A 23,794-nucleotide genomic window follows, 5' to 3' on the forward strand; every position below is an offset into this window, starting at 1 on the left:
ATGATGCTGCCACCGCCATGCTTAACCGTAGGGATGGTGCCAGGTTTCTTCCAGACGTGACGCTTGGCATTCAGGTCAAAGAGTTCAATCTTGGTTTCATCAGACCAGATAATCTTGTTTCTCATGGTCTGAGAGTCTTTAGGTGCCTTTTGGCAAACTGCAAGCGGGCTGTCATCGGCTTTTTACTGAGGAGTGGCTTCCGTCTGGCCACTTTGCCATAAAAGCCTTATTGGTGGAGTGCTGCAGAGATGTTTGCCCTTCTAGAAGGTTCTCCCATCTCCACAGAGATGGGAGAACAGGATGGAAACAATGGAAACAGGATGCACCTGAGCACAATTTTGAGTCTCATAGCAAAGGGTCTGAATACTTACAGTTGAAGTCAGAAGTTTGCATACACCTTAGCCAAATATTTAAACTCAGTTTTCACAATTCCTGACATTTAATCCCAGTAAAAATTCCGTCTTAGGTCAGTTAGGATCACCACTTTATTTTAAGAATGTGAAATATCAGAATAATAGTAGAAAGAATTATTTATTTCAGCTTTTATTTCTTTCATCACATACTCATTGGGTCAGAAGTTTACTTACACTCAATTAGTATTTGGTAGCGTTGCATTTAAACAGTTTAACTTGGGTCAAACCTTTCGGGTAGCCTTCCACAAGCTTCCCACAATAAGTTGGGTGAATTTTAGCCCATTCCTCCTGACAGAGCCGGTGTGACTGAGTCAGGTTTGTAGGCCCCCTTGCTCGCACACACTTTTTCAGTTCTGCCCACAAATATTCTATAGGATTCAGGTCAGGGCATTGTGATGGCCACTCCAATACCTTGACTTTGTTGTCCTTAAGCCATTTTGCCACAACTTTGGAAGTATGCTTAGGGTCATTGTCCATTTAGAAGAACCATTTGCGACCAAGCTTTAACTTCTTTGGGATAGGGGGCGGTATTTTGACGTGCGGATGAAAAGTGTGCCCAAAGTAAATGTATAGTAATGTATCAATAGTTATCATTTACAAATGATCTATGACATAGCCAATGAATATATAGCACAACTTTGGATTTCACCCCATCTCAAAATTGAATGGTTTCAAAATCAAATGTTTTTATTTTTGGTTGGAATTGTTTGTTTAATTCTCTGATACTGGTGGTATTGGTACTTTCAATATTTTCCTCAATTTACTCCAGGAGGCTGCTGACCAGCAGGTCCCTCCCAAGCTTGTTCTCCATCCTCCCAAAGTGGTCAAAAGCTTTGTGGAACGGATGAACGAGTCCATCCTGCGCAAAGACAGCATAGTGAAGGACAACCTTACCCTGGACGTCCATGAAGAGGAGCATCCTCTGAAACTCAAAGTGGCTTTATTGGAACAGCGACGCAATCCCACGGTGAATAAGGAGGTATGTACTATGTAGCATATCTGGGATCAATTGTGTTTTGAGAGTCACCTCACGCTTAAAGAAGCGGACCAGCATACACATTTAAAATGTATATATCTGTTGCAGTGGTTGGTTATTTGTTGATGTTTCCTCATGTTTGGTCCCTTATCCCATTGTTCAGGACAAAGCAGCCAAGGGCTTCCAGTACATCCTCAATGTCCTCAACAAAGGGGGGGGGGACATCGACAGGCTCTCAAAGATTGTCAACAATTTCAAGGATTTACCCTCTGTGGGAGAGGAGCTGCCACAAGGTCAGCCGTTTCCACTTGATGGCCAGCCCGAGACCACCTCTAAGAGTGAGAGGAAGGTGCCCTCTCGCAAAAGGCGCTCCCGGTTTGATGGGCTCCCGCTAGGTTGGCTCAATATACTCTGGGGTCAGCCCACTCTACTCGGGGTTCAGCCCAATCCGCTTGGGGGTCTGTTGCGTAAAGTGGTCCCAGCAGGTAGCGTTCTGCCACAAGACCACAGTCTCTTACAAAGTGGAGAAGGAGAGATTGGGCAACATAGCCTTAGCTTGGGCTTCATCCAGGCTAAGGATAGCCCAAAAAACAAAACGCCCAAGTCTCCACAGGTGGAGGAGAAGAGGAAAAGGAGGCATAAGTCCAAGTCTCCACCTGTTGAGGAGAAGAGGAAAGAGAGGCATAAGTCCAAGTCTCCACCTGTTGAGGAGAAGAGGAAAGAGAGGCATAAGTCCAAGTCTCCACCTGTTGAGGAGAAGAGGAAAGAGAGGCATAAGTCCAAGTCTCCACCTGTTGAGAAGAAGAGGAAAGAGAGGCATAAGTCCATGTCTCCACCTGTTGAGGAAAGGGAGGCATAAGTCCATGTCTCCACCTGTTGAGGAAAGGGAGGCATAAGTCCATGTCTCCACCTGTTGAGGAAAGGGAGGCATAAGTCCATGTCTCCACCTGTTGAGGAGAAGAGGAAAATGAGGCCTGAGGATGAGCAGAAGTACAGACAGATCTATAGCCTGCTGCAGACAATTGGTCTGGATCTGGGGGTTGAGGAGTTGGGCCAACTGAACGACAGGACCCAGGAGAGACTGTATGGGAAGAAGAGAGACCAGGAGAAGAAGGGGGGCAAGAAAGAAAGCGTGTGGGAGGTTGAGAAGGATTGCAAGAAGGAGAAAGAGGAGAGCGAGAAAGATAAACAGAAAGAGGAAGAGGAGAGCGAGAAAGGGAAAGATAAAGAGGAGAGAGCATGCTCAAGCAAATGTCACAGTATTTCCTTGTTATCAGATAGCTCCAACTCCAGCCCCCCTTGCCATCGGTGGACCGCCGAATACAAACGCTCTAGCACCAGAGACCAGGACAGAGAGACTGGGGCAGATCTGAGAGAAACAGAGACAGACGCTCTAGTACCAGAGACCTGGATAGATATAGATGGTGGGAGACAGACAGAAAAATACGCTCTAGTACTAGAGATGGGGACAGAGAGTGGGACAGGAGCAGATCTAAGAGAGACAGAAACAGACTATCTAGTACCAGAAACGGATCAGAGAAAGATGGTGATAGAGACAGATCTGAGACAAGGACAGAGAGAGATGGTGGGAGCGAGGCAAAGACTGGGATGGGGACAAAGAAGGCTTCATGGGGCTTTACCCATACTCCAACGATCCTACACACCCTCATGCATCTTTGATGGCAACCTACTCAGTGTAGTACTCTAAGTACATGGCATACCACAGCAGCCACTATGCCAGCACCTTCCCTCCAAGGTGTGGCTTTTCCCCTGGTACCGTGCCCCCTGGTACCGTGCCCCATGGTACCATGCCCCCTGGTACCGTGCCCCCTGGTACCGTGCCCCATGGTAACATGCCCCTCCTCCCTAACCCCCTTGGGTATCCACTCTACCCCAACTGCCCACCTTATTACTATAATGGCACTTTAGAAATGTTTTTCCAGGCATACATACAGGCCACTGGAAACCCCCAGTTCACAAACATGGATGTACAAGTGCAGGATCCAGACCTATCCCTGAGCATCCCTGAACAGGACATAGAGACTGTGTGGCCCAGACTTGTCGATCCCAGCATAAACCAAGACTCAAAACCTGTCGGACTTAACCAGTTGAGTATAAACACGCATCTAAAGAGGCATCGCTATAAGATGAATTTGAGGCGTCGCAAAAATATACAAGGTGGCTGCCAAGGAGCCCCCCTCTGAGCCAGGTACAAAGAAAGAGCCGGAAGGAGAGGCAGTCATAGAAGGGGAGAAACTGCATTCTGTGGTCCCTCCGGTGGCTACAAAGGATTCTGAGGCACCCTCTAGAACAGGATCCCAAAATAGAAAATGGAGAAAAGAGAAAACACTGGAAGAAAAAGGAGGTATATACAACCAAGGTTTATCCATGAGGGTGAACAGAACCTATATGACAAGGCGGAAATTGCGTTTGGTGGAAGGGGTTGCAAAAGGCCTTGGGCTCTGGTTCAGAGGGGACCTCAAGACAGAGCCAGAAGCGGAGGACAAATCATTGACAGAATGACAGAGAATGTTTGCAGACGCTGTGGCGAATGTGACTGCAACGGATCTGAACCAGAGGCTGAGAAAAAAACCTGACTGGGAGACCGAGCAGAAAAGGACAGACGAAGAGATGAAGGCAAAATTAAAGAAAACGGTTTGTGACATTTAGAGTTTGAGACTACATTTGCTCTAAAGAATCAAAGTACTGTGTTTGCTATGAAGGTACTTCACTAACCTGTGATGTCTTCTATTGGCTATGAAGAATGCATGTCTGCGTCTATTCTAAATGTTAATACATTTCATCCCCAGAAAGTGGCAGAAACACCAAAACCTTGACATATGTCCCGCTTGATTTCTACTAATTAAATAGTGAGGATTTAATATATCAATATGACAAAGCCTTTTTCAAGTCAATAATTCTGTAGTTTTTTCCCAGCTTGGCGAGTTCAACCTGAAGATGAAGCAATCAACACATTTAAAAGAAGCCCCAACAGAAGCCCCAACAGAAGCCCCAACAGAACCTGAAAGGGCGGTTGTTGTAGGTAAAATAGCTTGAAATACAACATCTGTTTCATATCAATGAATGTGTGTTCATATCATACCTTAAAAAGTAAGATGTCACTAATAATACCCATACAGTCTTTTATTTGTGACACTTATGCAATGACAACCATTCATCTCACGTCTTCTTCTTTTCTGCTGATCTTCACAGTGCGTCATGAGCTCACCTCCCCCTCAAACCTGCTGCTGACCCATCCAGACCCTGTGGACATCCGTTTGGCTAACATTCTCCATATCTATCTATACTCACTGGCCAGTTTATTAGGTACATACTGGGTTGGACCCTCCTTTTCCTCCAGGACAGCCTGAATTTTTGGGGGCATTCTACAAGTTGTCTGAAACGTTCCACAGGGATGTTGGTTCATGCTGACGCGATGGCATCACGCAGTTGCTGCAGATTGGACAGTGATACATTCATGCTGCGAACAGCCCATTCCATCTCATCCCAAAGATGCTGTATTGGGTTGAGGTCTGGGGACTACGCAGGCCACTCAAGTAAACTGAACTTGCTGTCATGCTCCAGGCAATGTTTTTCCACTCCTCGATTGTCTAGTCTTGGTGATCACGTGCCCACTGGGGCCACTTCTTGTTTTTAGCTGATAAGAGTGGAACCCGGTGTGATTGTCTGCTGCAATAGCCCATCCGTGATAATCATTGACGAGTTGTACGTTCCGAGATGCTGTTTGGCACACCACTGCTGTACTGCACAATTATTTGTCTGTTTGTGGCCCGCATGTTAGCTTAAACGATTCTTGCCATTCTCATTCGAACTCTCTCATTAACAAGCTGTTTTCGCCAACAGGACTGCCACAGAATGGATGTTTTTTGTTTGTCGCACCATTCTCAGTAAACCCTAGACACTGTTGTGCGTGAAAAGCCCAGGTAGGCGGCCGTTTCTGAGGTACAGGAGCGTTTGGCACCGACGATCATAACATGCTTAAAGTCGCTTAGGTCACTAGTTTTTCCCATTCTAACGTTCAACCGAACAGTAACTGAATGCCTTGATGCCTGTCTGCCTGCTTTATATAGTGAGTCACAGCGACGTGACTCACTTTCAGTAAGAGCGATCCATTTTCGTAAATGGGGTGGTGTACCAAATAAACTGGCCGATGAGTAGATTTTTGGGGTATCTGTACTTTACTATTTACTTCACTACATTCCTAAAGAAAAATAATGTACTTTTTACTCAATACATTTTCCCTGACCCCCAAAAGTACTCGTTACATTTTGAATACTTAGCAGGACAGGAAAATGGTCTAATTCACACACTTATCAAGAGAACGTCCCTGGTCAACTCTACTGCCTCTGATCTGGCGGACTCACTAAACACACATGCTTCATTTGTAAATTATGCCTGAGTGTTGGAGTGTGCCCCTGGCTATCCGTAAATTAAGAAAACACATTGTGCCTTCTGGTTTGCTTAATATACCTCTATGGGCTAGGTGGGACGCTAGCGTGCCACCCGTGGTGCACTCCATCAACAGCAGGTGCATTTCAAGAGCGGCAAATTTGAATCCAAATAAATGTCAAAATTCAAATTTTTCAAACATACAACTATTTTACACCCTTTGAAAGATAAACATCTCCTTAATCTAACCACGTTTTACGATTTCAAAAAGGTTTTACGGCGAAAGCATAAATTTAGAGTATGTTAGGACAGTACATTTACAAGAGTTGTGTGTAATGTTTTGTCAAGTCAAAGACAGGGTCACCAAAACCATAAAACCAGCTAAAAGGATGCACTAACCTTTTACAATCTCCATCAGATGACACTCCTAGGACATTATGTTAGACAATGCATGCATTTTTAGTTCTATCAAGTTCATATTTATATCCAAAAACAGCGTTTTACTATGGCATTGATGTTGAGGAAATCGTTTCCCTCCAATAACCGGCAGTCAAGTCAGCGTCACAAATGAAATAATTAAAATTAGAAAACATTGGTAAAATATTATATTGTCATTTAAAGAATTATAGATTTACATCTCTTGAACGCAATCAACTTGCCAGATTTAAAAATAACCTTACTGGGAAATCACACTTTGCAATAATCTGAGCACTGCGCCCAGAAAAATACGCCTTGCGATACAGACTAGACGTCATGTTGGGGAGATCTAAAATCGAAAATACTATGTAAATAATCCATTACCTTTGGATTACCTTCATCAGATGTCACTTCCAGGTATCACAGGTCCATAACGAATGTAGTTTTATTCAAAAAAGCTCATCATTTATGTCCAAAAATCTCCGTCTTGTTAGCACATGATCTAAGCCAGCCGGACTTCTCGTCATGAACGAGGGGAAAAAATATATTTACGTTCGTTCAAACATGTCAAACGTTGTATAGCATAAATCATTAGGGCCTTTTTTAACCAGAACATGAATAATATTCAAGGTGGACGAATGCATACTCTTTTATAACGTATTGGAACGAGGGTACCCAACATGAACTCGCGCGCCAGGTGTCTAATGGGACATCATCGTTCCATGGCTCTTGTTCGGTCAGATCTCCCTCCAGAAGACTCAAAACACTTTGTAAAGGCTGGTGACATCTAGTGGAAGCAATAGGAAGTGCCAAAATATTCCTCAGCCCCTGTGTTTTTCAATGGGATAGGTTTAAAGGTAATACAACACATCAGGTATCCACTTCCTGTCAGAAAATGTCTCAGGGTTTTGCCTGCCAAATGAGTTCTGTTATACTCACAGACACCATTCAAACAGTTTTAGAAACTTTAGAGTGTTTTCTATCCATATATAATAAGTATATGCATATTCTAGTTACTGGGTAGGATTAGTAACCAGATTAAATCGGGTACATTTTTTTTATCCAGACGTGCAAATGCTGCCCCCTAGCCCTAACAGGTTATTAATATAAGGAAGTAGAATTTTTACTTTTGATACTTAAGTATATTTTAGCAATTATATTTACTTTTGATTTACTTATGTAAATTTAAAACCCAAATACTTTAAGACTTTTTACTCAAGTAGTATTTTACTGGGTGACTTTTACTTGAGTCATTTTCTATTAAGGTAACTTTACTCAAGTATCAGAATTTGGTCGTTTTTCCACCAGATTGCATTCTACCATCTGGAATGTCATTGCATTCTACCACCAGAATATTTCTAGATTTGTACACTGAACAAAAATATAAACGCAACATGTAAAGTGCTGAAGAAAAAAAAATCCCTGAAATATTCCACATGCACAAAAAGCTTATTTCGCTCAAGTTTTGTGCACACATTTGTTTACATCCTTGTTAGTGAGCTTTTCTCCTTTGCCAAGATAATCCATCCACCTGACAGGTGTGTCATATAAAGAAGCTGATTAAACAGCATGATCATTACACAGGTGCACCTTGTGCAGAGGACAATAAAAGGCCACTTTAAAATGTACAGTTTTGTCATGCAACACAATGCCACAGATGTCTGAAGTTTTGAGGGAGCGTGCAGTTGGCATGCTGACTGCAGGAATGTCCACCAGAGCTGTTGCCAGAGAATTTAGCAGTACGTCCAACCGGCCTCACAACCGCAGACTACGTGGGGGGTGCTGTGGAGCATTTTTGTCTGTAATAAAGCCCTTTTGTGGGGAAAAAAACTTTCTGATTGCCTGGGCCAGGCTGTGGGTGGGCCTGGCTGCCAAGTGGGTGGGCTTATGCCCTCCGAGGCCCACCCATGGCTACACCCCTGCCCAGTCATGTGAAATCCATAAGTTAGGGCCTAATGAATTTATTCAAATGACTTATTTCCTTATATGAACTCTAACTCTGTAAAAACTTTGAAATTGCTGCATGTTGCTATTACATTTTTGGTCAGTATAATAATACTACCCTAGGATTTGTCTTCTGGCCGTATCCTCTGAGGATTCATATTGAAGCTTTTTTCAGTGTACTGTATGTTCAGATTGCTTCTATGTTATTATGGCATGGGCAGTACCAGGAGGTTGTTTTAGTTATAAAAGCCAGGAAACTGTCTGACTATTTTTAATTCCGAGCTTCTATTTCTATAGAACCTGTCCTGTTTCACTTTGTATATATTTAACTGAATAAACTGATGTCTTTGTATCTCAGGACTAAGTGAGGAGTAATGTATAATTTCTACCTAATGGGACTAATAATTTTTTTTTAATCATGAATTAAGTTATGGCGAGACATAAAACACATTTGAACTTAATATAAGATAATGTGTGGCCGTCATCTTTGTAAGTTCATGTACAGTATATTTGTATAGTTTATAGTTTGAACTTCAGATTTGTGTGCATTCTGTGTTCCCCTGTTTTCAGGAAGAGATGCAATCTGAAGCACATGGCATTCTCAGATTTTCCACAACTCAAGAAGACAAATACAAGATTGTATTGTAGTACATGTTTTTTTTGCAGATTTAAAAAATAAACCCAACAGTTGTTGCAAATATACAGCACTTGATCTGTTAAACAAAACCAGGTAAAACACACCAAATAAATTACACAAATAGCCAAGTCGCATCTCCAGCAGTCATTTGGAGTGACATATCCCATATTACTTGGTGAATAGGAGAGCTGTGCGTGTGTGTTGTGTGCATATATATGCGAGTGTGTGTGTGTATGTCTATAACCCTAATTTAAAGCTCATCCCTCTCCTCTCCTTCACAGAGGCAGGCTTCCCTCTGGCTGTTCATGTAGGGCCTGCAGCCCAGAGTCCAGACTGTGTTGAACAGGGTGTCTGCTACCGTCTCACAGGCTAGAAGGTAAAGAGGGACATGGGGATGAGAGTTAATTACTGGCCTATTTAAACATCTTGAGCAAAATATCAATAGGCCTGATGAAAGTGCAATGAAGTTCAGGTATAGGGCTGTAGGTGTAATCTGTGGCTCTGTATGAAAGTGTACAAGCTGTCAAATCTTTGATTTTTCCTCAATTCCTTGCACCCCCTCAAAGTTCATTGGAGAAAGTTTGTTGGGGAGGGATGTTGGAGCCTCCTGCAATGAACTTTGAGAGGGAGTTGAGGAATCAAGGGCTTGACGGCTTCTACACTTTTCAGACTTTGGAACTTTCCATGTACACTGCACTGTTGACTGACCTTCGGCCTTTGACATGAAGCCCAGGCTCTTCTTGAGGTCAGAGCAGATGCTGTGGAGACACCAGCGGAACTTGGAGTCGCAGCGGTACTTGTTGGAGCCGCAGGTGTCGTAACACATATCCAGCTGGTTGCAGCACTTAGTCATGGCAGGGATACCCAGATCAACCTTGATGGAACAGGACAAGGGTGGTGAGTGAGTGAGTGAGTGAGTGAGTGAGTGAGTGAGTGAGTGAGTGAGTGAGTGAGTGAGTGAGTGAGTGAGTGAGTGAGTGAGTGAGTATGCGTGCTATGATGGTGTTATACACTGAGTGTACAAAACATTAAGAACACCTTCCTAATATTGAGTTGCACCACCTTTTGCCCTCAAAACAGCCTCCATTTGTCAGGCATGGACTCCACAAGGTGTCGAAAGCGTTCCACGGGAATGCTGGCCCATGATGACTCCAATGCTCAAGTTGGCTGGATGTCCTTTGAGTGATGGACTATTCTTGATACACACAGGAAACTGTTGAGTGTTTAAAAACCCAATAGCATTGCAGTTCTTGACACACTCAAACCAGTGCGCCAGGCACCTAGTACCATACCCTGTTCAAATACACTTAAATCTTTTGTCTTGCTCATTCACGGTCTGAATAGCACTCATAAACAATCCATAGCTCAATTGTCTCAAGGCTTAAAAATCCTTCTTTAACCTGTCTCCTCCCCATCATCTACACTGATTGAAGTGGATTTAACAAGTGACATCAATAAGGGATCATAGCTTTCACCTGGTCAGTGTTCCTATTGTTTTGTACCCTCAGTGAATGTGTACTGTTCAATCTGTATATTATTGGAGTTGTATGACCAATATACTATTTTGATTTGCATTCTATAAAAATACTTGATTGTGGAAATGTTTCACTGAGCATTAAAGTGTGTGTGCGTGTGTTTCCAATCATCTATATTTGCATACACTATTGGGTACCGGAAGGCCTAGGAAGTAGGAGCTGCATCCGTTGGGCTCCTGCATCTGGTAGTCAGGGCGAGGAAGAGCAGCTTTACCTGAGGTAGAAAGAATGTTACAGACATCAGTTCCCTTCAATTCAAGAAATGCCATGAGGAATATTTTAATTCCACTTATGTTTTTAAAATCCAATGAGGAAAAATAGGAACTGGAATTTCCGTTTACTTCATAAATTGACTGAATTGACTTGAACTGGAACGGAACCCAACCTTGATCGCCATCCACACTTGATTGATCAACCCAGCAAAGGCAGCCCACTGGGCACAGATGTAAATTCAAAGTCTAATCCACATTGGTTCAACGTAATTTCATTGACATGATGTGGAAACAATGTTGATTCAACCACTGTGTGCCCAATGGGAGGTTGGATGTCCGTAAGTTATATGTCAGACAACAGACATTGTTGGGGAAGATTATCAGTTCATAAATGGTGGTAACCAAAACAGGGTCCATGGTCAATACAGGTAAAGTCCATAGACATATGATATCAATGGTGAAGACTACAGTCTAGCTGTGAATCGCTGAGTATTTCACACTTTACCTCATGACACCTCTGCTAGCTATCTCTCCTTGCTCATAGTCCACTGACTAAGGTGCATTATCAGATGTGAGGTGATAAAGGTTATAAGTAATGTCAAAGGAATTCCTAGTATAAGCTCTACCTAATCAGTTATATGGTGTTCTTGCATTTAAGAGTTTGAATGGCTTTAACATGAGGATGTGTTAAGGCTTCAGAAAATCTTGATGTCCATGTTTATCTCCATTGTGTACCATCTCCCTAATCTATAATGGATCTCTACCTGCCGGATAATCATTACACAATTTGAATTTAGGATCAGATGGAAGCGGTCTGTACAAAACAGAATATCTCGGCTAACTAATCACAAGCCTGATTTAGATCTAGATGGGCTTGTTTAGCTAACTCCTCTGACTATCGTTGGCATGCCACGCATATGATACATGTATGATAGGCTAGCCAGAGGAGTTGGTCATGTTCTTACCATATCGACAGCGGTACTGGCATACTCCATCGCGTCCGCCCATAAGCTCCAGCATGGAGTCAAAGTATCCATTGACGGCTTCAAAGCCTCCCCTAACGGAGTTCAGTCCCCACTCGTCCTCCTCCTCTGCCTGGGAGGGGTCGACAGGGGCCTGGCTTGGGTCCACTGGTGCAGGTTCCTCAGCGTCCTGGGAGAGGGTCCCCTGGATGGAGAGGCCCAAAACCAGAAGGAGAGCAAGGGAGGCCCAGTGTGTCATATTGAGGTTCAGAGAAGCGGAGGGACAGCTAGGGACACAGCGTTGATCCACAGAGTTCAGCTGGAGGAATGAGAGAAGCACAAATACACAGAGAGAGAGAGGGAACGAGACAACTCACTCTGTCGCGTCAACCGGCACCCAGACCTGGACTTTGAGCTAGACACCGGGACAGCCTCCACTGTGGAGGAACGAAGGTCAGCTCCTATCTAGATTGTATTTATGTTTTAAAGGTGCCCAAGGTGTGCTATATTTATCTGTCAGTAATGTTACTGTGCTTCATTGTAATCATATTGGTCTCAGTGTTTTGACTATGATCCTATAAAGACTGATGATCTGTCACCAATTTTGACTATAACAATAGACTGGTGATTATGGCATGAAACAGTCAACTAACTAATTGTACTTCACACAAATGACGGTTAGAAAAATAATCAATGCACTGCATTACTAGACATGACTTATTCAACAAATTCAAAGATAACATAGGCAAAGCTTGGCCCAGAGACCTAATGGTGTCATGAATACGACTGATAATTATCTTTCAACATGTTCCAGTGTGCTGTAGAACGTGCACTTCGACCAGTACTAGTTCTGAAGGAACGCAGTTGGCAGTGGCAGGTAGGCGGCGACGTAGTGCACACGTGTTCGGAAGTAAGCAAGGAAAACGTAATGTCGTTCTCTGGTGAGTTGTTTGTTTGGTGACAGCACTGGCTTCGTAATCGAAATTATATTTTGGGAGTACTTGTCATGGAAACATGTTTGTGCTGTTCGCTCGTCTAACATATCGAACCGTTTGCAAGTGAAGTGCGCGAGCGTCAAGATAGAGGGGTGCAGGTGCACGAGCCAACACACGCATGCAACGTTGTCTGCAGTGAGCATTAGTACAACATTGGCTAGCTACTGTTTTAAACCGTTAGCAAGCAACCTGGCTAGCTACTGCAGTATATAACTATGACCTAGACACATTTTGTAGTGGTCATGAATGAATAACCACTCATTTCTATTTGGAGGAGACGAGTAGGCCTACCCGACACAACAGTTTGTCAGCAACATGGCATTCACCAGTCTTTTTTCAAGTCTTCCAAACAAAGAATTTGACACGGCGCCTTGTGAGCCGAGAGAGAGGTAAGCTACTATAATACAAGTAGTAATTATTTCTACCGTCTCTCTTATACTATGCTGGATTAATGTAACTAGCCATCTAACTTAGTCAAGTGTTTCAGCTTTGAATTGGGAGTACATAGCCAACTGTGAGAATTGATTGTATCCAATTTTTCTCAGATTTCAAAGGGATGAAAGGCAACTGGAACCAGTTAAACTGGAGGAGAACGAAAGGGATGCCCAGTCCAGTCCATTGCTAAGGGGTCAGCAGAGTGGCCCCAGGAAGAGGAAAAAAGGGGACCAACAGGTGAACTTGTCATGTACTAAACAGGTGCTGAATAGGCCAGTTCAGAATGGAGAAGTTTTTTTGCTGAACATTGACATAAGCCTGACTAACACAGGCCTATCTTGCGTTTGTGCCGTGCTTTATACTACTAGGCGAATTGCACACCACATACCTGTAGATCAGGCCTCTCCAACCCTGTTCCTGGAGCGATACTCTCCTGTAGGTTTTCGCTCCTATCCCAGTTGTAAGTAACCTGATTCAGTTTATCAACCAGCTAATTATTAGATTGAGCTGTGCCATATTAAGGTTGGGGTAACAACCTACAGGACGGTAACTCTACAGGAACGTGGTTGGCGAGCCCTACTGTAGATTAAAAAGTTGGTGTAGCCTATTTCTATAAACCATTACCATTTGGTATTGCCCCTTTTGATTTTATGTTATAACGTTACCCTTTTTCTGTTTTTCTGCAGGAGCAGTGTGGCCAGGCCAAGAAAAGTAAGCTTCATAAATGCCCACCACAATCTTATAAAGACTTTGACTCTGTGGCCCGAGACTACAACATGGTGAAGTGTGATTTCGAGCAACCAGGCTTTGACTTCAGTAGAGACCTGGACTTCTACAGTGATAGCAAGGAGGGTGCATCCCCAGGTCATGCTACAGAGAAGTCATGTAGGAAGAACATGAGGCCCGGAGAAGCCAAGGGTGGGTTTTTATGGATTAACCCTTTACTATTAGCAATTCATTCAGACTTTAAAAGGTGTGTAGGATTTTAATTTCATTTAACTTTTTCCACAGATCCTGATCAGAACAAGGATGTTCAAGGTGAAAACGAGAAGAAAGGACAAGAGCAGAAGAAGCAGCGATGGGAGCCCCAGCAGCAGAGACTTGACAACCAGGCCAGAGGCAGAGGGGGAAACTCTGCCAGGAGGGGTGGGGATTTTAGCGGAATGGGTGGATGCGGAACTAACCAGCCCAGAGACTTCTCTCACAGGGGTGGAGGTGGTTCCAACAGGGGTGGAGAGTGGAGCAATAGAGGCCGGGGCTGTGACAAGAGGGGCGGTTTTCTCAGAAGAGGTGATTGGTCAAAGCGAGGCACTGACCGGTCACGTAGAGGTGAACGACAGTTCCCAAATGATGTACGTTTAACACTGGTAATTCAAAATGAAATCATGCATACTTCCTTGTCAATACCCATAGAAATGTCATTTGTAGCTTTACGATGTGCTCGGTTACAGCTAAGGTTCCCAAGTCGGTGATTTCAGTCTAATGTACATTTTCACAGCTGATTCCAACCTCTTCCAGGAAACTTTGACTGGAAAGGGGAAGAAGAACATGACAAAGGAATTCAAAGACCAGAATGCTTTGGAGATTGACGGAAGGTTAATCTGTCGACATTTCCTCAGGGGAAAGTGCATCAAGGCAGGTTTCTGTATTTTATCATTAGAAATTGTAACAATATTAATGGCCACTTGTCATTGAACCTAAACCCAATATATTCAAATGATAGTCGGGTATGTTTATGTTGACTTCTTTTACAGTCAATACTGTCAGTGGCCTAACCCATTTGTATAGAGACCCCAACAACTTATTTTGTTTTGCAGGGTGATGACTGCCAGCTAGAACATGCTCTGGACGTCAACTACTCGATCAACGAAGTGTGTAAATTCTACGTCCAGGGATCCTGTTCGAAAGGAGAGAGCTGCATATACATGCACAATATCCTTTTCTCAGCTTATTCTAAATGTCCCTTATGTAGTGGTTGACACTGGGTGGGTGAGGGGGGGAAATGACTGTACTCTGTTTTTAGTGCTGTTTCCTTGTGTATCTGTCCTTTTTCCTCTTGTTATATTTTGTGGGGGTAGATGCAGATGTTTTTGCTTTATTTCCTTGACCAAGTACCCACAGAGTTTCCCCTGCAAGTTCTTCCATACTTATGAGAAGTGCTATCAAGGAGACCAGTGCAGGTTTTCCCATGAACCCCTGACTGAGCTTACCAAACAGCTACTGGAGGCAGTCAGTAACTGTCTACCCTGAGAGACACTCCTGCCCTTACACAGACTGACATATTGGTGCTCCCTGTTACCATTATCTACTAACTAGGGCTTATGTCTCCAATGCAGGCATTGAAGAGGGACAAGGACATTGAGGAACTGGCTAAAAAGGACAAGCCAATCAGCATGGAGGAGCCAGTGGCCACAAAGGAGTCGGTGACCGCTGAGGAGACAAAGCCTGTCATTGCCATATTCCTGAATCCGCTAAGGTTAAGAATGCGAGTGCACGCGCACACGTTTCTTTTACTGTCCTTGTGGGGACTGAAAATGTATTTTCATTCATTTTCCCTAACCTTTAATCCTAATTGTAACCCTAGGCTTATAATAGCTTAAGTTCTCATCGCAACCTGAGAAATGTCCCCACGAAGGAGTATTTTCCTTGCTTTACTAGCCCACACACCACAGTAGTGTATTAGAATAGTAAACATAGTAAGCCCCCCGCACCACAGTGGTGTATTAGAATAGTAAGCCCCCCGCACCACAGTGGTGTATTAGAATAGTAGTGTATGTATGTGGTTGAGCTTTACATTTTACACTTGATAGTAAATCAACGTTATTCACTAGTTTTATTGATTTGCTACGTTTGTCTGGATTTCAGGCCAAACTTTTACAACAGCTCATGCCCCTCTGAGCCACATGGTGAGGAAAGTACCCCCGTGTGTCAGAATGAAGTGTCAGTTGAGGTCGTGGAGAAGGAAATTTCCCCTCCTACAGAGTCCGTTCGGTCTCCTGATCCTCCCCCAAACGCTGGCTTTAAGAAACCGGTTTCTTATTCAGTTGAGGCTGTGCTTGGGTCCCATAGGCCCCTTGAAAAACCCTTCCGCAGCTTCTTTGCAGCCTCTATCAGCCAGACCTCACAGACCCAACCAGATCCCCCCACAACTACATTAGTTCCTCCAGACTCTATCCACCCTCGTGATCCACCCCTGAACTCTACATGCGGCAAGAGAAATGTTCCTTATTCAGTCGAAGCTGTGCTTGGATTCCAGAAGCCTGTAGAAAAACCCTTCTGCAGCCAATTTTCAGGATCCATCACCCAGACCTTCACACTCCCCACACAGATCCAATCAGATTCCCCCAGCACTACATTCGTTTCTCCAGACCCCATTAGTTCGTCTGATCCTCGTCTGAATAAGAGGCAGGCTTCTTATTCAGTTGATGCTTTCTCTACGACCCAGAAGCCAGTGAAAAAACCCTTTTGCAGTCTCTTTGCAGGGACGATCAGCCAGACCTCCACTACACCTCTCATACAGAACTCTGCTAATTCTCCAATCAACACCCTAAAGTCCCACAAGCCTGTGGATAACCCTGTCACCAGCCTCGTTGCAGGCCCCATCACCCAGTTCTCTCGCCACTCTGATATACAGACCCAGCTAGATCGTCCTAGCACTACATTAAATCCTCCAGACTCCATTCGGCCCCCTGATCCTCCTTCAGTCTATAAGAGGCCGGCTTATTATTCAGCTAAAGCTGTGCTTGGATCTCCTAAACCTTTGAAACCATCCTTCAGCAGCCTCTTTGCAAGCCCCATCAGCCAGACATCTCCCCAACCTTCCACACAGACCCAACCAGATTCCCCTAGCACTACATTTGGTCCTTCAGTCTCTGCTCCTCCTGCAGGCTGTAAAAGGCCGGAGTCGTATTATGTTACGGCTGTGCTTGAGCCCTATAAGCCTGTGGAAAATCCCTTCTGCAGCCTTTTTGCAGGAACCATCAGCCAGACCAATATCGACCCTCCCTCACAGTCCCTAAACTCCCCAGGTTGTAAGGCACCAGCTTCTAAAAAGCCCATGGGAAAACCCTTCCTTAGCCTCTTTGCAGGCCCCATCAGCCAGACAACCCTCCCTGACCCTCCCAGACAGACACAACCAAATCCCCCCAGAACTGCATTTGGTCCTTCAGACCCCATTCGGTCTTCTGAGCCTCTTCCAGTATGCAAGAGACGGACATCCTCAGTTGAGGCTGTCAGTGAGTCCCAAAAGTCCATGGAAAAACCATTCCGTAGCCTCTTTGCCGTCCCGCTCACACAGACCTCCACTTCCGGCCATCCAACACAGACCCAACCAGATCCCCCTAGAAATTTCACTGGTTGTAATAGACCAGCTTCTGATTCAGTTGAGGCTATGCTTGAGACTCAGAAGCCAGTGGGAAAACCCTTTCGCAGCCTCTTTGAGGGCCCCATCAGCCAGACAACCCTCCCTGACCCTCCAACACAGACCTGGCCTTATCCCCCAATAGTCAAGCCTAAACCGGAGGTGCCAGACCCAACACCGCTCACCGGTAAGGGCCTGCTTTACTCAATACAATACTTTAAATGTCCCTTTGCGGGAAATGCAACTATATTACTGACATTTCATCACCACTTCTTGGCCTCCAGAGCCATCCACAACCCATTCTGTTCTGAGGACCCTCTTCCTACGCCTGAGCCCATGCCGCCAGGAGGGGGAGCAGGCGATCAGTAACGGCTGCAAAGATCCAGGTACAGTCGGACACATCATGCTACAAGTAGTGCATTTGTCAATTTGTAATTATTTATTTTTTTACCTAAATGCATTGTGGTGAGTTTGCATAGATTTTTATTTTATTTCACCTTTATTTAACCAGGTAGGCCAGTTGAGAACGAGTTACACATGGGATAAACAAACGTACAGTCAATAACACAATAAACTCTATATGCAGTGTGTGCAAATGAGGTAAGATTAGGGAGGTAAGGCAGTAAATAGGCCGTAGTGGCGAAGTAATTACAATTCAGCAATTAAACATTGGAGTGATAGATGTGCAGAACATGAATGTGCAAGCAAAGATACTGGGGAGCAAAGGAGCAAAAAATAATAATATAGGGATGGGCTATTTACAGGTGCAGTGATCTGTAAGCTGCTCTGACAGCTGATGCTCAGTTAGTAAAGGAGATATGGGTCTCCAGCTTCAGTGATTTTTGCAATTCATTCCAGTCATTGGCAGCAGAGAACTGGAAGGAAAGGCGGCCAAAGGAGGAATTGGCTTTGGGGGAGACCAGTGAAATATACCTGCTGGAGCGCGTGCTACGGGTGGGTGCTGCTATGGTGACCAGTGAGCTGAGATAAGGCGGTGCTTTACCTAGCAAAGACTTATAGATGACCTGGAGCCAGTAGGTTTGGCGACCGAATATGAAGCGAGGGCCAGCCAATGAGAGCATACAGGTCGCAGTGGTGGGTAGTATATGGGGCTTTGGTGACAAAACGGATGGCACTGTGATAGACTGCATCCAATTTGCTGAGTAGAGTGTTGGAGGCTATTTTGTAAGTGACATCGCCAAAGTCAAGGATCGGTAGGATAGTCGGTTTTGCGAAGGAATGTTTGGCAGCATGATTGAAGGATGCTTTGTTGCGAAATAGGAAGCCGATTCTAGATTTAATTCTGGATTGGAGATGCTTAATGTGAGTCTGGAAGGAGAGTTTACAGTCTAACTAGACACCTAGTTATTTGTAGTTGTCCACATATTCTAAGTAAGAACCGTCTAGAGTAGTGATGCTAGACGGGCGGGCAGGTGCGGGCAGCGATCGGTTGAAGAGCATGCATTTAGTTTTACTTCTATTTAAGAGCAGTTGGAGGCCACGGAAGGAGAGTTTTATGGCACTGAAGCTCGTCTGGAGGGTAGTTAAGTGTCCAAAGAAGGGACAGAAGTGTACAGAATGGTGTCGTCGTGGGGCGGCAGGTAGCCTGGTGGTTAGAGCGTTGGACTAGTAACCGAAAGGTTGCAAGATCGAATCCCCGAGCTGACAAGGTAAAAATCTGTTGTTCTGCCCCTGAACAAGGCAGTTAACCCACTGTTCCTAGGCCGTCATTGAAAATAAGAATTTGTTCTTAACTGACTTGCCTAGTTAAAGGTACATTTAAAAAAATAATAATTTTAAGTCTGCGTAGAGGTGGATCAGAGAATCACCAGCAGCAAGTGCGACATTGATGTATACAGAGAAGAGTCGGCCTGAGAATTGAACCCAGTGGCTCCCCATAGAGACTGCCGGAGGTCCGGTCAACAAGGCCCTCTGATTTGACATACTGAACTCTATCGGAGAAGTAGTTGGTGAACCAGGCGAGGCAGTCATTTGAGAAACCAAGGCTGTTGAGTCTGCCGATAAGAATGTGGTGATTGACAGTCGAAAGCCTTGGCCAGGTCGATGAATACGGCGGCACAGTATTGTCTTTTATCGATGGCGGTTATGATATCGTTTAGAACCTTGAGCGTGGCTGAGGTGCACCCATGACCAGCTCTGTAAAAAGCATATATACAAAAAGAAAAAATATATACATGCATACATACACGGGACAAGACAAAGACGTCTGACTGCTACGCCATCTTGGATGAGACAATGTTTTTTTATACTTATTTTCTCTCACCTACTTCTGGCTAAACTATTCTAATTTTTTTGGCTCGTAGTGTGTATCAAAATATATTCAGGATTGTGTCCGTTACCGTTGGAAGTGTGTCAGACCTGTTGTGACCGCTTTCAGGAGGCGATGGCCTGTGTTCCCGTGAAGACAAAATCACCAGAGGATTTACTTCCACAGGACAGCAGCGGCAGAGCCAAGAGGTGGAGGTTCATGAGCTGGAGAGTGAGCGAGAGGAGCCGGAGGAGTGCGTTCTGAGAGATGAGCTGTTGGTGATTCCATTAGAACCGTTAGTGCCTTACGTGCCACTCGGTGACCCTCGCCACCATCGCCAGGCTGATATCACCCTGCCACGGTCCACCTTTGCTCGGGACGGGGTGTGGTCCTTTGAAGACCTTGTCCCTCTTCCTCCCCCCTCACTCAATAACCAGCCGTCTGTCCCTCTGGCCTCCCCCTCTACTGAGAGAACATCAGGTCCTGCTGTTGGACTGTCCAGCCCTGCAGGACTCAGGCCACAGCCTTCCCCACAGGACTCCAACTCTCAGGAGCATCTAATTCCCTCCAGGAATTCAGGTAGGAGACAGGTCCAGGTGGATACCCCCGGCATTCACAACCTTCCAATCCAAGCGATGATACGGCTCACTCGACGTAACACTGATGTACAATCAAATCGACTGTCTGGACAAATGAGGGGCAAAAGTGACAACGTGGGTGACAAAAATACACTGAAAGACCTTTTTAAGACTTTTGACCCCACATCATCTCCCTTCAGACAGTAACTGCATTTGGACTATGGCTCATATTGAATGCACTGTCGGTCAATGGACTACCCACCTAGACTTACAAAAACACGTGGCCTTCATATGAATGCTTTTGCTCTAGTGTATTTTCCTGCTAACAGATCAGAACAGCAATTCATTGCAAAAATGATTGTGTAAAATGCAGGAAACCAATTACACGCGCACACACACAACCCTCAACTCCATTTGATAAAAAGTGTTACTCCCATTGATATCATTACTTAGCAACAGCTAATGTTACTGATGAATTGTCAGCCTAGTCTGTCTTGGTGAGAATTGTTTAGGGATTTTCTTAACTGAGGCATGTTGTTTTTTTACAGAATAAATAATCAATCATGTACATTAAGGTTAAAAAAACTAATGGCATTTCATTTTTATTAAAGCAGAAAGTAACATATGGAAACAATTAGTTAACTAGTAACAACTAACCGTTGCCCTCTTCCTCCACTGCTGCCGACTACATTTCCTCTTATTTGATGAGTGAACAATGGAATGTTATTACACTCAACTGATTCTTATTCTCATGTGGAAAATGTCATTATTTAAACTAATGCTGCACCAGTTCTGCTCTGTGCATGTAGTGCTTATTTTCTTATAGTAAGGTACAGTGCTGTGAAAAAGTACTTTATGCCTTATGTCCACCAGATGCATCAAACTCTTTGCATTCAGGTGGAAGTCATTAATCGTCAAAGGAGCAGTCCGCAACGCTATGTTGGGGGAGCCGCACTAGGCTACGGTGAGTTCTGTGTACCGCATGCGGTCTATGTTTAACTCCTGTGTTGGTTTACCGTGCGGTGGTACAAACGGAACTACACACAGACTCCAAATAGCTAGTTGAAAAGCAAAGCACGTGTATGGAACAGAAAATGAGAGATAGACATCTGGTAAAATAAAACTGGTATGCAACTGGTGGGCATTAGGCTTCTAAGGCTGAACCAGCAGAGTGTGTTTTAATTACAGTGCTTGAAAAAGTATTTGGCCCACATCACTTTTTCACATTTAAGTCTCACAGCCTTGGATTTTGATGCATTAGATTGGGAACTTTTATTTGTGAGTCACACTCTTCAGAACCCCCCCCTCCAGTCAGGGCTTCTTCCTTGCCACTCTGCCATAAAGATCCTTTTTGTGGAATGCCTTGGAGATTGTTGATACATCATCGTCCATTGCAGCCACTGACTAATGTAACTCATTTAGAGTCACAGTTGGCCTCACAGTAGCTTCCGTAAGTGCCTTTCCTGTCCGGCAGCTAAGTTAAGAGTGGGGGCCTGATCTAGGGAGTGTTGTGGTAGTTTATTTTTTTCACTCGGACTGCACTGAGCTCAGAGGGACTTTCAGTGACGTTGAAATGGTTGTGTACCCTTCCCCAGATTTGTGCTTCTCTATAATCACATCTCTGACTTGCTCCTTCTTTTGAAAGTCTCTATCATACTGTGGGACCATACAGAGAGGCGCTATTTATCCTTACAGATTAATTTAAGGCAGGTGATCTATACATTTCTTACACAGGTGGAGTCCAACACATTGTGACTTGTTGAGGAAATGTATTGCACCAGAGCAAATTTAGGCTTTCAATTACAAAGGGTATGAATACCTTTTTTAATCTGATTTCCACCATCTCACACATTGCACCTGGGCTGCCACCATGAAGACATTACAAAAGGCACATAACTACAAAGTATTGATCATTTTGATAATCTCAAAGCACAAGTAATAAATCCAGCACAATTAAAAAAAAATTTGGACCTTTATTTAACTAGGCAAGTCAGTTAAAAACATTCTTATTTACAATGACGGAAAAGAGAACCAAAAAGTTGGCCCCCACCCAGCCAACATGTTGTGCAATAATTTGGGAGCCTGGCGCACGGTGGCTGGACTGTCATACAGCTCCATGATTAGGATAGGACTATTCAAAACTTATTGTACATTGCTTTTTTTTGCTTTTTTTTTTTACACCTTCCAAAATGTCATGGTTTGAATTTGACAACTTTCAGGATGAATCAAACTGCAATTTTATTATTCAATATATATTGTGCCTAAAGGCTCTAAAGCAGTTTTTCTGATTCATACTTTTCTAACCCAAAAATGTCCCTAAATATACCAGTTGGTGCTGAAACAGAGATGAATATGCATATTTAGATGGCTATTTTTCATTGATCCATATATTCTGAACACGTTCTCTATGTATTCTAGTCTGTCAACAAATTCTAATTAAAGCTATACTGTATTTAAGGGATGGCTTAAGATAAATGTATTGAAAACCCTATTGAATGACAACTCCACAAGGAAATCTGTTGGCCAGCAAGTGGGAAGGTTTTCAGCTGTTTAATTAAGTGTGCCCAAGGAACCCAGGCATGCAAAGCCCGTTGCACACCTGCATAAGTTAAGTCTGTATACCAACTACTGAGAAGTGCATAGAAAAGGCATACATTTCCTAAATCTGAGTCAGGCCGCTTAGAAAATGTATGCCCTTCTCAGTATAATGGTTTGATTAATCCTGAAATTTGCCATTCAGTAGTTCAATTCATTAAATATTGGATATTTACATTAGATAAATGTACTGAAAACCCTATTGAATGAAAACTCCATGAGAAAATCTGTTGGCCAACAAGTGGGAGGGTTTTGGGTGGTTGAATTACATGTATTCAGTGTGCATAAGGAAGCAACATAAGGTAAGTCTGAATACCAAGTACATTTCCTAAGTCTGAATCGGTCTTTTTTTGTTGTTGCTTAGACTACTACTCCTTTAGCCTGCATCTGACTCCAACACATCCTGTTTCTCTTTTGGTCCCTCCCCTTCCCCCTCATTGCTAGCATGGAAGCCATTGCTGTCTGAATGTCAACAAGGAGAAGTTTTGACTCCACTCGGGCTGTGGCTGCTTCTCCAAAGCATTAGCATTGACATTGTTAACCTTAGCAGCGTCATCTTGCTTACTCTATTCCCCCTTCATTCTCGTCATTATCAAGGCTTTTTCTCTGGAAGCATCCCATCTGAGTAGAAAGGAAAGGGGAAAACAATGTTGAACAGTTCAACAATCAAAGTGTTGGTCCTTACAATGCAGAAGCAAAGGTTCCGTCGCATCATTGATACTCACCATATACATGGCCATTGTGATGATGATCAGGAGAAAGAGTCCTACTCCAACTCCTGTCCCTAGTATCAGCTCGCTTTGTGGATGAATGATCATCTCAGCCTGAACATCAATCTGGAGGAATACATTTTGAGACCATCCGTGACGATAAAACAAGCATTTTAAAACAACTCTTATGCAGTAAATCAGTTTAATTCCACAAATTAATTACCTGTATTTGGTGGAAGCTTGTAGAATTATCCTAATGAGCAAAGAAATATTACAAAATGTATGCTTTTGTGAATCTTTGCTCAATAAATATTTATCTTTGTTGAACGTTTTTTTTTTTACAGGA

The 23,794-nt window shown here is 43.8% G+C and overlaps 4 protein-coding genes across 9 annotated transcripts in view; 2 read left to right on the forward strand and 2 right to left on the reverse strand.

Annotated features, from left to right (window-relative positions):
* The first annotated feature begins 921 nt into the window (after nt 1–921).
* LOC106564940 (uncharacterized) lies at nt 922–5,569 on the forward strand. The gene is made up of 4 exons (XM_014131480.2): nt 922–1,392; nt 1,553–4,044; nt 4,327–4,432; nt 4,603–5,569. Exons 1-2 carry the CDS (start codon nt 1,258–1,260, stop codon nt 2,246–2,248), a joined length of 831 nt encoding a protein of 276 aa, XP_013986955.1. The 5' UTR covers nt 922–1,257; the 3' UTR covers nt 2,249–4,044; nt 4,327–4,432; nt 4,603–5,569.
* Nucleotides 5,570–8,800: 3,231 nt separating this feature from the next.
* Nucleotides 8,801–11,901, reverse strand: LOC106564939 (group XIIB secretory phospholipase A2-like protein). 2 transcript variants are annotated; one of them, XM_014131479.2, is made up of 4 exons: nt 11,510–11,901; nt 10,470–10,546; nt 9,506–9,671; nt 8,801–9,166 (listed from the first exon to the last, which is right to left on the reverse strand). In XM_014131479.2, the coding sequence occupies exons 1-4, from the start codon at nt 11,763–11,765 to the stop codon at nt 9,048–9,050; spliced, it is 618 nt and encodes a 205-aa protein (XP_013986954.1). In that variant the 5' UTR covers nt 11,766–11,901; the 3' UTR covers nt 8,801–9,047. The 2 variants fall into 2 exon arrangements, with proteins under 2 accessions (XP_013986954.1, XP_013986953.1); XM_014131478.2 differs by having other exon boundaries at nt 10,458–10,546; nt 11,510–11,898.
* Nucleotides 11,902–12,325: 424 nt separating this feature from the next.
* Nucleotides 12,326–23,772, forward strand: LOC106564938 (zinc finger CCCH domain-containing protein 6). 4 transcript variants are annotated; one of them, XM_045691257.1, is made up of 12 exons: nt 12,327–12,890; nt 13,047–13,173; nt 13,623–13,854; nt 13,948–14,303; nt 14,455–14,571; nt 14,754–14,868; nt 15,056–15,165; nt 15,273–15,412; nt 15,802–17,483; nt 17,581–17,682; nt 19,695–20,252; nt 21,274–23,772. In XM_045691257.1, the coding sequence occupies exons 1-12, from the start codon at nt 12,817–12,819 to the stop codon at nt 21,297–21,299; spliced, it is 3,639 nt and encodes a 1,212-aa protein (XP_045547213.1). In that variant the 5' UTR covers nt 12,327–12,816; the 3' UTR covers nt 21,300–23,772. The 4 variants fall into 4 exon arrangements, with proteins under 4 accessions (XP_013986951.1, XP_045547213.1, XP_013986948.1 ...); XM_014131476.2 differs by lacking the exon at nt 21,274–23,772 and having other exon boundaries at nt 12,326–12,890; nt 19,752–20,934; XM_014131473.2 differs by lacking the exon at nt 21,274–23,772 and having other exon boundaries at nt 19,695–20,934.
* LOC106564975 (integrin alpha-L) overlaps nt 22,097–23,794 on the reverse strand; it is a 37,786-nt gene continuing 36,088 nt past the window's right edge. For both annotated transcript variants that reach the window (XM_045691259.1, XM_045691258.1), the window contains exons 29-31: nt 23,672–23,701; nt 23,464–23,574; nt 22,097–23,359 (exon numbers count right to left, since the gene is read on the reverse strand). In XM_045691259.1, coding sequence (XP_045547215.1) covers nt 23,300–23,359; nt 23,464–23,574; nt 23,672–23,701 — 201 coding nt within the window. In that variant the 3' untranslated portion in view covers nt 22,097–23,299. The remainder of the gene's footprint in view (nt 23,360–23,463; nt 23,575–23,671; nt 23,702–23,794) is intronic.

The sequence above is a fragment of the Salmo salar genome, chromosome ssa12, assembly GCF_905237065.1.
Source record: "Salmo salar chromosome ssa12, Ssal_v3.1, whole genome shotgun sequence".
NCBI classification, from domain to species: domain Eukaryota; kingdom Metazoa; phylum Chordata; class Actinopteri; order Salmoniformes; family Salmonidae; genus Salmo; species Salmo salar.

Coding starts and splice junctions, on each gene's coding strand:
- LOC106564939 (XM_014131478.2), bottom strand. CDS start 11,765: ATGACACACTGGGCCTCCCTTGCTCTCCTTCTGGTTTTGGGCCTCTCC. Junction 10,547..11,509: donor CCAGTACCGCTGTCGATATG/GTAAGAACATGA, acceptor TTTCTACCTCAG/GTAAAGCTGCTCTTCCTCGC. Junction 9,672..10,457: donor GCCTTCCGGTACCCAATAGT/GTATGCAAATAT, acceptor TGTTCCATCAAG/GTTGATCTGGGTATCCCTGC.
- LOC106564938 (XM_014131473.2), top strand. CDS start 12,817: ATGGCATTCACCAGTCTTTTTTCAAGTCTTCCAAACAAAGAATTTGAC. Junction 12,891..13,046: donor CCTTGTGAGCCGAGAGAGAG/GTAAGCTACTAT, acceptor AATTTTTCTCAG/ATTTCAAAGGGATGAAAGGC. Junction 13,174..13,622: donor GGAAAAAAGGGGACCAACAG/GTGAACTTGTCA, acceptor GTTTTTCTGCAG/GAGCAGTGTGGCCAGGCCAA.
- LOC106564940 (XM_014131480.2), top strand. CDS start 1,258: ATGAACGAGTCCATCCTGCGCAAAGACAGCATAGTGAAGGACAACCTT. Junction 1,393..1,552: donor ATCCCACGGTGAATAAGGAG/GTATGTACTATG, acceptor CCCATTGTTCAG/GACAAAGCAGCCAAGGGCTT.